General features: G+C 41.0%; 1 protein-coding gene across 2 annotated transcripts in view; it reads right to left on the reverse strand.

Moving 5' to 3' along the window:
- LOC132893510 (DNA-dependent protein kinase catalytic subunit-like) overlaps window positions 1-12,720 on the reverse strand; it is a 141,865-nt gene that overhangs the window by 73,389 nt on the left and 55,756 nt on the right. For both annotated transcript variants that reach the window (XM_060932709.1, XM_060932707.1), the window contains exons 31-39: window positions 11,756-11,986; window positions 7,351-7,580; window positions 7,055-7,263; window positions 5,720-5,852; window positions 5,463-5,621; window positions 5,115-5,318; window positions 4,087-4,275; window positions 3,831-3,935; window positions 3,429-3,596 (exon numbers count right to left, since the gene is read on the reverse strand). In XM_060932709.1, coding sequence (XP_060788692.1) covers window positions 3,429-3,596; window positions 3,831-3,935; window positions 4,087-4,275; window positions 5,115-5,318; window positions 5,463-5,621; window positions 5,720-5,852; window positions 7,055-7,263; window positions 7,351-7,580; window positions 11,756-11,986 — 1,628 coding nt within the window. The remainder of the gene's footprint in view (window positions 1-3,428; window positions 3,597-3,830; window positions 3,936-4,086; window positions 4,276-5,114; window positions 5,319-5,462; window positions 5,622-5,719; window positions 5,853-7,054; window positions 7,264-7,350; window positions 7,581-11,755; window positions 11,987-12,720) is intronic.

The raw sequence follows: 12,720 nt of genomic DNA on the forward strand, positions 1-12,720 counted from the left end.
GTAAATAATTCTGGTTGTGCTAACAGCACCACGGAAGGAAGGATGTGAAAAGGCCCATGAGAGAAAGGCCTTAAAGTACCAGCAATTAGTTCAGGACTGCAAGGACAAGGGATGGCAGGTATAGTTCATCCCTATGGAGATCAGCTGCAGAGATTTCCCAGCCAAATCAACAGGGTGGTTGTTCTCAGCTCTGGGTCTGGACGAAAGGAGCAAGATATAAGAAGCTCATAGGATGAGGGAGGAGACTAAATAAGCCTCTTGCTGGATATGGAGTAGGCGAGAGGAGGAAATCTGGAAGCCAGGAGCAGATACACAGTAATTTGGTCACTACTGCTGGCCCACCAACTGGAGTGTCGTGGTTAAGGATTTAAAACACTCAGTGAAGGTTGAGTACCACCCGATGACATCTGCTCCTGGCCGAAGGCTACGGTTACCTCATAAGGTAACCAGAGAATTCACACCAACAGGTGTATGTCACAACTAAGAGGTGCCAACATTGCTAGCAAGAAAATATTAGCAGGCAGAGGAAAAGGTGGACAAGACAGCTCCATGCTAACAGCACAAGTAATTGAACATGTAGTGGTTAAACTGATAGTTAACTGCAATCTACAGTGGGCATGAAAATTCTCTAGTGTCTACAGAAAACACAAGCAGCAGATTTATCCCCAAGTTACTGTACTAAAACCATATGGTTTTACACACACACGGTTCTACCACACGTGCTAACTTGTGCAGCAGAGCACACAGCGTTTACTATATAATCGCATTCTAATTATTATTACCATGAAAAGTACTTACAAGGTGTTAAACTTAACACCTTGGTTTAGGCCCATTTACTTACTTATGTACTTAAGTATATAACTACTTACTTTTTTATTTAGGTTAAAATGTTCTGCCTTTTTTCTCTTTTGAAAAACAAGTGCAGTTTTTTTAATGACTAAACAGTACACATTGACACCTCTATAAATTAAGGAATTTATGCGTTCATTAATGTATACAGTGGAGCACTGTTATAACACGGTAGTTTGGATCCAAAGAATCCAACAGTGTTATGAGTGAATCTGTGTTATAACAGTATGGAAAATTTGGAATGGCTTGAGTAGAAGACATTCTATGAGCTTTATTTATTAGATAAACCAGTCCCCTGAAGATATCCGAGGAATAAATTGAAGAACTACAATCGTTTTACCATGTTGATAGCTAGGTTTTTTTTTTAACTGTTGACTGTCAATGTAACAAATAATAGGTCATAAAATATTTTGCTGCCTGTCGCATCCACATGCATTCACGCCTGGCACGCTTCGAACTCTCACTTGCGCACTTCCACGCTCTGAGCAGTGTGCACCTCAATGACTGACTACATGCACCTGTCCCGGATTAGAGCAATAGATGCTTATGTATGTTGTTTAAATAAATTTTATTTACATATATGCATATATAAAATTAATTTATTTACAAAACTACTTTTTTCTATAGCAACATCCTATGCTTGCATTGCAAGGTGTTAAAAATACAAGTTTTAATGAATGAAGCAACAAAGTTGCTGACGACTGACAAGCGCACTATGTGGCGGCATATAGCTGGAGTTTCAAACCCTGCTGCTCAGGGAAAAAGGGGCAGAAATGATTAGGGCCGGAGCAGCATTTTAAAATCACCGAGGTCCGTGATGCACAAAGCGCACGCCAAAACATTTTCTACATATTTAAACGAGAGGGTGAATTACACATCACACAAGAGATCTATTCCTGAAATTACTTTTAATGGTGTTTGAACTGAATATCATCAGTTTTGAAAAAAAAAAAAATCATGTATGTGGCAAGAGTAAGAATAATTGAAGCTTGTTTAATGGTTTGATCTGGCCCAAGCAATGAGGACAAAAGATCCCCTAACCATGTAGCCTATGGAACTGAGATACATTAACAATCTGGCATCCGTTACACCGACACACAAAAAAAAAAAAAAATTCTGGGGAAAAAAAAAATCAGTATACACCACCATGTTTTAGGCAAAGTTATCCAAGCCAAACATAAGTTGAAACTTTCCACTCTATTCCTTTGGCTTATCGAATAATTTATTTTTAAAAATCACAAACAAAGCAGGCTACAACTGCGCTGCTTCGAAAATGTCAATTGAACAGCTTGATGAAAGTGCGCTGATGGTTCCCATGGAAACCCCGTGTCTGCTACACTGCGTTCCTCCGCTGAGTCGCACACTCATTCGTTTTTGTGTTCTTGGTCTCAGAGCCGCGCGCACCAAACACACACAGAAGACAGAATCAACGTTTAACATCATTAGCAATGCACTTTTTACAGAGACGTTTTAATGTTATTCTTTTTTTTTTATTCAGTTGAATATTTAGCGTACAAATGTATTTTCAGCTCTTAAAATGACTGAGGTCTGGACCGCGGGGGCCTCAGAGCTGGCTGCGGCCATGGAGGTGAACAAGACGCTAATAGGAAGATAAGACAATTCAATGACAAATGGAAGTTAGGGTGAGATTGGCTAGTTCAAAATACCGAAAATACCATGTACTGCGAAGACTGTAGAAAGTCTGGCAAAGACAGGCACCAGCAATTTTAAACTCGAAACTATTTTAAACTCGAAAAGGACCACGAAAAGTCAAATGCACACATTGGTACTATAACATCAAAACCGGCAAAGACGGCTGGTCACTACAGGACAGCATTGCTTTCAGTCCCTGGCTGTCATGAAGTCGGCTGAGCTGGAGAGGCTGGAGCTGCTGTTTAGAAACGTTCATGCGATTGGAAAGAAGTTGATCTCACCCCAGCTATCAACTTACGGCCTGCTGGAAGCCTCAGGTCACGAAGACCATTTTTCATGGACCATTCAGACTCATCTGATGATGAAATGTAATGAGGACATTTAATGTCTCTCTCTACACATGTTCACACACACACACTTAATAGATAATACATAATATACATAATAATACTTGATAATACACATAATACTTGCATATCAAAACATCAAATGTTTTTCAGTGATAAATGTTTTGAATTGGACTTTTAATATTAGAATCAGTTCAGTTGTACTGAATGTTATTTTTCATATTATATGATATTTCATATTGTAAGGGGCTTGAATTTGAGTTCAAGAAACAGAATACTCTGTTTATATTTTTGTCTGAATTCAATTGGTTGCATGTTTTCATATAGGGAGCTACCTTAACAGCACTGAGTATTGAGTGCTATTGTAGAGATACATTATACGCTGCCATTCATAATTAAATCTAGATCTTCCAAACTTTAACATATCATGGTGAAGAAAAAACTGCAATTTCCTGGCAACAAAATTGTGGCTAGTGAAAAGGCTGAATGGCTAGTGACTCAGGAAACCCACTAGCCACAGTGGCTGGTGAGCAAAAAAGTTAATGTAAAGCCCTGATTACTATGTTTACAGGCTTTCACCTTACGAACACAGTCCATGTAGTTGTTGCGCTGGAGTGATCCACGAGGGAACTCATCTGACTGCATGGGGAAATGAGCAGCCACTAAAGCCTCTAAAGCCCTCTGCAGCTCTTCCAACGGACCACTGGGTAACGTAGTGAAGAAGGGCAGCATGATCAGTGCCTGGCTCTGTGGATTCCAGGAAATGACATTTAACACCTTTATAAAGATGTGTTCTATATTAAACTTAAAATACATTCAGAAAATTAATATCGTGAGAAACCACCAAGCACACACACACCAAGATTATGAAAGGACTATTTTCATTTTTGATTAAATGGAACTTTCCTTGGCAAAATAAGTGAAACATTACATACATGCACAGAAATACACAGTTTGGAATTACTTTAAAAAGCTCACTACCTTTAGATTTAAGGATAGCGCTGTATCTGTGATGAGAGTGGTAAAAGTAGCAAAAACAGCAGTAAAAGCTGAGTGACTAGTATTTGTGCTGACAGAAGAGTCAATCTGTGGACAACAAATGAAAAATTATACAAAACAAGGGCTAGAAAAATCTGTACCAGAATGACTACAGAAATGTGCAAAACATCTGATTATTTTTTCTGTATATTTTTTAAAGTGTCCAATAGCATCAGGTGCACTAGTGCATTTCTGGTACCTGCAGAACTTTGGAAAGCAGTGTAAGAGTTGAGGTTTTGCTCTCTGGCGAGGAGGAAGGGCCTGTCCACCAGGGTTTCAGCAAATCCCACTGCTTCAGTATTTGCTCTGCCAATCGTGAGCCTTGAGTCTTTCTAACGGAACGCTCCCGGAAACTATGGTCCAACATGCCATTGAGGAGGACGCTAACCTGGGAAACAACAGGCATTCATGCATATCCAATGAGTAATGTTGATTTAAACACGCATTGAAAGACAGAGGACGACAGAAATCACTCTGTAGCAAAGATAGCATGTCAGTGCATCTTTCAAATGGGAAATTTAAGCTGAAAGTGTGAGAGAATTGTGTTTCTAGCTTGTGCTTTAGAGCTTCAGAATGTGTTAGGATTCAGAATGTAAAGGCATTTTGCATGACAAAAACAGACTCTCCATTAAATAGTAAAATCCGTAGAATGCCATATGGTAAATGCTAGTAGTATGTGGTTTTTTTTTTTTAAATAGCAGGAAATATATTTTATCCAATGAGAAGTACCATACTGAAATGTGTTTTAACCAATCAGAAGTCTGTGTTTCAAACAAAGAAAGTCCTTTTACAATGATTTGAATCCGGGGCCAGCATTTTGTTTTGGGGTGGTCCTGGAGCGGGTCTTCCAAAACTGGACTCTACTTAAAAACTGGTAACAAGAGTTCAGAGGTCAGTATTTTTCTGGGACTCACTCACGCTTGCATTGTTTCTGTGCAATAAAAAGTGTTTAAGGCAGCTTCTTTCATGTAAGTATATTTTTTGGCTACTTTTGCGATACGAACTGCCACGACAAAGCATAAGCCATGGCATAAAGATTATTAAGATAAGGAGCAGGTTCTGGGGCTTCCAGGGGTGTCAATTAATATCAGAAAGTTTAAAACACAAACAGTAGAAATCAGGCTATATGGAACAAGGAAACAAGTAAGGTCTGATTTCACTCAAGGTAGGGCCAACACCAAATTCCCTCCTTTGTTCCCCTTCTTTATTCCATGCAGGAAATCTTACCATGCCAGGGCTCTGTGTGGCTGCAATAAGCAGCAGAGGTACAGAGCGGTCCAGCTTCTGTAAAAGTTCCGTATTGATGGTGTTTTGGAAAAGGCTGTAGAAATATTCTCCATGAGAGAAACTGAGGAAGTGAGGATTCAGGCTGCCAGATAGAGGCACTGACAGGGTGATCGAGTTGAGCAGCAGACCCACCAACTGCTCGGTCTGTGTAATAAAAGAACAAGCAAGGGCACCTCATTCTTGCAGGTGATCTGCATGGCTTCTATGAGTAACAATCTCAAAAGTTACAAACAGAACATTTGGAAAATCTGCTCTTGACAAAAAACATGTACTGTATGTTGTACTTACCTGATCATCCAGTGAGAAAGCCAGCTGCACAAGACCATTACCTAGCTTCCTGCTACCAACATCCATGGAGGGGAGGGACTTCCGGTTCTCTCCAGGTGCAATGCCTTTGTATACTGCCATGAGAAGTCTGGAGCCTAAAGAGCTACTGTAAGCCAAATCCTGGACAAAAAAGAAAAATCCAGATGCTAAGTGTCAAAATATTGATACTACAATGTAGATCAAATACTGACCTGAAATCAAACTGGAATGCAGTATACCTGGTTGTGTAGGACAGAGCGGAGAATCCCACTCTGGTGAAGCTGTTTACAAGCGGAGAGCAAGAGTTCCAGCTTGGTATGGCTGTCATGAGTGTCCGGATCATACAGATCTACGGAACACAACTCCTCCACACTATTCAGGCAAAAAAGAAAAAAAAAACAAAAAAAACATGAAATCGTATTTATAGTAGAATGAATCAAGTTTAAACTGAATTATTATTATTAATACTAGTAGTAATAGTAGTAGCGGAGCACCCCCATGAAGATCCGTACTTAAGATAATATAGTAATGCATCAACCTGATTTTTGATGACTTCTGACTACACCATATCCGTCCGAACGACATACGAGTACCACCACAGGATACCAAGTCGTAAGTGCAAAGCAACGCATCTCAAAACACATGACCACTGGACAATGAAATTTGTATCTTTATTTACATAAACGATAGATAGGTTTTTAGTCCAGCACTTATTTTTAATTTACTTTTTAGACTCACATATTTTATGGAAAAATATTCATGACACTTTCATATAAAACTAGTTAAAACAGTTTTATTAGTCCACTTGCTTGTTGGACAACTGACAGTTTCTGGCCTGTAAAGATGGCAGATGGATACAAGTTCAAGAAGAGTTTTATTGAAACCAGGCTAGCAAACAGATCCGAAACATAGCCAGGATAAAGTCCAAAAACACAAATAGGGTCAAAAACCAGAAAAGCGTTATAAAATACTAAGCTTGGTAACGTCAGATGTGGGGTATAGTGTGTATATATGTCGCAATGTCTGCGTGTTACTGAGAGTCCTTTTATCTGTGTGCTGTGATTGCACTCTAATCAGGAACAGGTGCATGGTGATTAGTCCTAATAGCACTGTGTGCGCATGTAAATGTGCATGGATGCGAGAGATGTAACCAGACAACTGTTTGATATATCATGATTGATATTAGATCATAATTATATAGTAATGATGTAAAGTGAAAGTGCTGGTTCACTGCTGAACACCAAGCTCCCAGCAGAGTCACATCATAATAAAATGTCATGGTGTTAGTTTCTGGCGCATGACATGCGGTGTCAAAGAAAGGAATAAATATGTATTTGTAACTGTGATGCACATCTCATTATTGGCATCACTGTCACAGGAAAATACAGCAGTTTCTTGATGTGAAATACACTACACTACACAATTTGATGGTTCATATGCTATATTATTATTCTATTCAGGTTGAATTTTGTGCCCTTGCAAATATTTTGCCCATACACTCATCATGAGCTCTGCTTTTAGGCAGTGCCTAAATATCTAGATTAGTAGTAGTAGTAGTAGTAGTAGTATCATACCATTGGGCAGTGATCATCTTCCTAAAGCCATTCTCCATATCAGTCCTGTAGGATGTTGCGGCCAGAGCTTTCAGCAACGGTACACACACCTCCGGCAACTGAGTCATCACCTCCAAATCAGCCATGTTGAAGCCAATGGAAGAGGGTTCACATACGGTCATGGTGACCAGCGTGAAGAAAGTGGCACTGAAAAAGTCCTGTTCCAGCAGCTGGAATGAGATTTTCAGAAAACGCATATCAAGTTTTAATGTCTTTGTATGCACCAACAAAATACATCATTTTGAAAAGCATCAGACCTTCCAGACGTCCTTCTGGCATTTGAGCAGCACCATGGTGGAAAACTCCAGCAGGCGTACTACTATGGTGCACTTGCTGTAGTTGTAGAGCTCTCTCTCACGAGGGCTAAAGTGCGACCAAGTTGAATCAGACATTTTAAAACAGGACCTAGCTGCCTTCAGGTCATGTAATGCCAGTTCTGTTAGGAAGAAACGGAGGGCTGGCAGGAAGCTAGACTTCTCACCAGAGTCTGGAAAAAGAGATGGAGACAATCATTTATAGTGAAGTAGTAAATAATATAACAAGAGGTTTAACACCACACTCTACCGTAAGTGTAAACTGCGCTATAAGTGTGTAAACTGGTCCATGCATGTATGTATGTATATTAAAAATACATTTTAAAAAAATTAATAATAATAATAATAATAATAATAATAATAATAAACACTGCACCCCGCAATAAACTCTTATTACAAACTTTTGCATATAACAAACTAAGTTTGTGTCCCCTGCCTTTAAAGTCAAACAAGGCCTAAAAATAAATACCTTTTGCTGATCACGGCAAGTGCCCTGATGTGCCCGCCACATGTTTAAACTTTATTAAAAAAAAAAAAAAACACCTTAATTTATCTATATTAAAAGTTATTATATTGCTAAAATAAGCTTACCTGGACACAATTATTTGCACTAAAACCGAATATCCGCCTGTGATGTTCCCAGCACACTAGTATGCCGTTTACCTTCGTTACACAGAGCCATCAAATAAAGGCTTCTACTTCTTGAGAGGGGAAAAAAAAACAAAAACAAAAAACACCCACCTCTGTGTGTATACACACACACACACACACATTTTCACTGCTTCAATGACTACCACCCTGTCGCACTCACTCCCATCCTCATGAAGTGCTTCGAGCAGCTAGTCATGGGGCATATCAAGTCTGCCCTCCCCCCCCCCCCCGCCCTGGACCCTTTCCAGTTTGCATATCAGTCCAACCATTCGACCGATGACGCCATCTCCACCGCCCTCCACTCAGCCCTCACCCACCTGGAGACAAAAGACTCTCATGTCAGAATGCTGTTCATAGACTTTAGCTCAGCATTCAACACAATCATTCCTCAGCAGCTGATTCATAAACTGGACCAGCTGGGACTCAACACCTCCCTGTGCAACTGGCTGCTGGACTTCCTGACGGGGAGACCACAGGCTGTATGGGTCGGCAGCAACTCCTCCAGCACAATTACATTGAACATGGGGGCCCCCCCAAGGATGTGTGCTGAGCCCCCTCCTCTTCACTCTGCTGACCCACGACTGCACACCAACATCCAGCTCTAATCTCTTCATTAAGTTTGCGGATGACACGACTGTGGTGGGTCTCATCAACAATGGCGATGAGACAATCTACAGAAGTGAGGTGAGCCGCTTGGCCATGTGGTGCAAGGACAACAATCTCCGTCTGAACGTGGAGAAGACGAAGGAGATTGTTGTGGACTTCAGGAGAGCGCACACCCAGCATGTTCCACTATCTATCGACGGTGCTGCAGTGGAGAGGGTGAGCAGCACCAAGTTTCTGGGTGTGCACATCTCTGAAGACCTGTCCTGGAGCAACAACACCACATCACTGGCCAAAAAGCCCAAAAGCGTCTGTACTTCCTCCACAAACTGAGGAGAGCAAGAGTCCCGGCCCCCATCATGCACACATTCTACAGAGGCACCATCGAGAACATCCTGACCAGCTGCGTCACCGTGTGGTACGGCGCCTGCACTGTGTCCTGCTGCAAGACTCTGCAGCGCATTGTGAGAGCAGTTGAGAGGATCATTGGTGTCTCTCTCCCATCTCAAATGGATATCTATAACTCCCGCCTCACCCGCAAAGCCATCAGGATTGCAGGTGACCCCACCCACCCATTTCACAGCCTCTTCAGTCTGCTGCCGTTGGGGAGGAGACTGCGGAGTCTCCGGGCCAAAACCAGCAGGCTCAAGGACAGTTTCTTTCACCAGGCGGTCAGGAGGCTCAACTCCCTCCCTGTTCTGCCCCTCCCCCCCGCCACAGATTCTGCTCGCACACCCCCCTGCCCCCCCTTCAGCATCTGACATGTCACTCTCACAGTCCCCCCCCCCCAAACACATACTCTCAACGTTCATTAACACACTGAACTCAGGGACTGCACATTTCACTTTACCTCGCTCATTTGCACTATTCCGCACTACCTCACCTTAACAGCTATTAGTTTATTGTTTATACTGCTTATTTCATGTTTAGAAGTAATGTATCCACAAGATCTACTAGCCTCGGTAAGTCACGTAAGTTGTAGGTGACGTCATAATTTGTACTCCGCGCATGATATTTGAACCTCGGAGAGACTAAGATATTGGCATTCAGGGATATTGCTTTTCTTTGAAAATAAAATCTGTACACAGTATACAGGTACAAATATGAACAAGTAAACACTTGAACACGTCTTGTATGGATATTATCAGTCAGTATAAAGGAGTTTATTTTTGGGTTTTGTTCAAAGTGCCATGTCCATGTGCGTTGCGTGCTCAAAGCACCATTAGGACTAATTACCATGCACCTGCTCCAGATTTGAGTGCAATCACAGCCTTGGAAAGGTTACAAAACTATCTCTGAAGAGTTTGGACTCCACCAATCCACAGTCAGACAGATTGTGTACAAATGGAGGAAATTTAAGACCATTGTCACCCTCCCCAAGAGTGGTCGACCAACAGAGATCACTCCAAGAGGAAGGCGTGTAATAGTCGGCGAGGTCACAAAGGACCCCAGGGTAACTTCTAAGCAACTGAAGGCCTCTCTCACATTGGCTAATGTTCATGAGTCCACCATCAGGAGAACACTGAACAATAATGGTGTGCATGACAGGGTTGCAAGGAGAAAGGCACTGCTCTCCAAAAAGAACATTGCTGCTCGTCTGCAGTTTGCTAAAGATCACATGGACAAGCCAGAAGGCTATTGGAAAAATGTTTTGTGGACAGATAAGACCAAAATAGAACTTTTTGGTTTAAATGAGAAGCATTATGTTTGGAGAAAGGAAAACACTGCATTCCAGCAGAAGAACCTTATCCCATCTGTGAAACGTGGTGGTGGTAGTATCATGGTTTGGGCCTGTTTTGCTGCATCTGGGCCAGGACGGCTTGCCATCATTGATGGAACAATGAATTCTGAATTATACCAGCGAATTCTAAAGGAAAATGTCAGGACATCTGTCCATGAACTGAATCTCAAGAGAAGGTGAGTCATGCAGCAAGACAACAACCCTAAGCACACAAGTCGTTCTACCAAAGAATGGTTAAAGAAGAATAAAGTTCATGCTTTGGAATGGCCAAGTCAAAGTCCTGACCTTAATCCAATCGAAATGTTGTGGAAGGACCTGAAGCGAGCAGTTCACGTGAGGAAACCCACCAACATCCCAGAGTTGAAGCTGTTCTGTATGGAGGAATGGGCTAAAATTCCTCCACGTTACCGGAAAAATTCCTACAGTTACCAGAAACGTTTAGTTGCAGTTATTGCTGCACAAGGGGGTCACACCAGATACTGAAAGCAAAGGTTCACATACTTTTGCCACTCACAGATATGTAATATTGGATCATTTTCCTCAATAAATAAATGACCAAGTATAATATTTTTGTCTCATTTGTTTAACTGGGTTCTCTTTATCTACTTTAAGACTTGTGTGAAAATCTGATGATGTTTTAGGTCATATTTATGCAGAGATATAGAAAATTCTAAAGGGTTCACTAACTTTCAAGCACCACTGTATAACGTAAACATTTAGCTATGTTCAATCATTTCCTTCAATGGGAATAAGGAAACACATTGTGCCAAATGTGTGTGGACTTTATTCTTCAAATGATTTCTAGTGAAGTAGCCAAGTTAATAACCTGATGTTATCAGAAAATAGTCCACAACAGGTGGTGTGATTCATTTATGTCCCCAAAATTGATTTTCCTATAACATTCCTCTGTCCTGAGACTCTCTTGTGACCAAAAAAAAAAAAAAACCAACAACTTACCAACTGTTACAAATTGCTGAAACCGGACACTCCTTCCATAAAATGCTTCTCACAGAAAGTATCACCACATCAAATATTAGGTTTTTCTTACATAAATAACATTTTTAAAAATCTGTTTATTTTTAGTCTTAGATTATTATGGTGTGTCCACCATACAAGTCCCTGTGAACAGTCTGTTACTTTAGCAACAATAACTTACTAGGATGAGTGATGAGCGCATTAATATACACCTATGACTTGCCTTGCAGCAGTCACTACAGTCAGTGCTGCTGTTCCAGAAAATAAAATTATCAACCTCCTCAAGACCAAGCAGACTGAGAATTTAACAGCACCGGTTTGTTCATTTTGCAAGTTCCTGAACTACTCAGCCAAACAAGTCTGGCTACCCGGACCTACCCAGAATTCTTTGGGGCTGCAGGAGGCGGAGACTGGTGAAGGTATTATAGCAGTCGAGAACAGCCAGTAGAAGATCCATCCACTGCAGTGTGGCCCGAACGCTGAAAGGAGCCTCCACGTCTCTCAACGTGGGTTGGTATAGCAAGCCTCCTCCTTCCAGACGTGTAATTAAAAACTTCTGACCCTCATTTTTAACCTGCTCCTCCAGCCACTGTGCAGCAGTAGTCCTACCTGAATATGAAGGAAATAAAGTAGAGTGGGTCTGAAATCCCATGTAGTTACATAGCCTCTCTCTTAATCGCAATAAAGCTATATTTCTGCCATCATATAGACCTCAGTCATTAGATGGGGTTTGAGCAGCACTCAAAATTACATGTAAAATTATAAAATTACAACCCCAATTCCAAAAAAAGTTGGGATGCTGTGTAAACTGTAAATAAAAACAATGCTTTAATTTGCAAAATCATCAAAACCCTATATTTCACTGAAAATAGTACAAAGACAACATATCAAATGTTGAAGCTGAGAAATTTTATTGTTTTTTGAAAATTATATGCTCGTTTTGACTTTGATGTCAGCAACACGTTTCAGAAAAGTTGAGCCAGGGGCATGTTTACCACTGTGTTGCATCACCTCTGCTTTTAACAACACTGTGTAAACATCTGGGAACTGAGGAGACCAATTGCTGTAGTTTTGAAAGAGAAATGTTCTCCCTTTCTCTCCTGATACACAATTTCAGTTGCTCAACAGTTCAGGGTCTCCAGGTATGGACTGCAGGCAGGCCAGTTTAGCACCTGGACTTTTTTTTTAACAACAGAACCATGCAGTTTTAATATGTGCAGAAAGCAGTTTGGTATTGTCTTGCTGAAAGAAGGAAGGCCTTCCCTGAAAAAGATTTTCTCTGGATGGCAGCATATTGCTCCGAAATGTGTATATATCATTCAGCATTAATGATACCTTCCCAG

Source organism: Neoarius graeffei, chromosome 1 (genome assembly GCF_027579695.1).
Source record: "Neoarius graeffei isolate fNeoGra1 chromosome 1, fNeoGra1.pri, whole genome shotgun sequence".
Taxonomy (NCBI): Eukaryota; Metazoa; Chordata; class Actinopteri; order Siluriformes; family Ariidae; genus Neoarius; species Neoarius graeffei.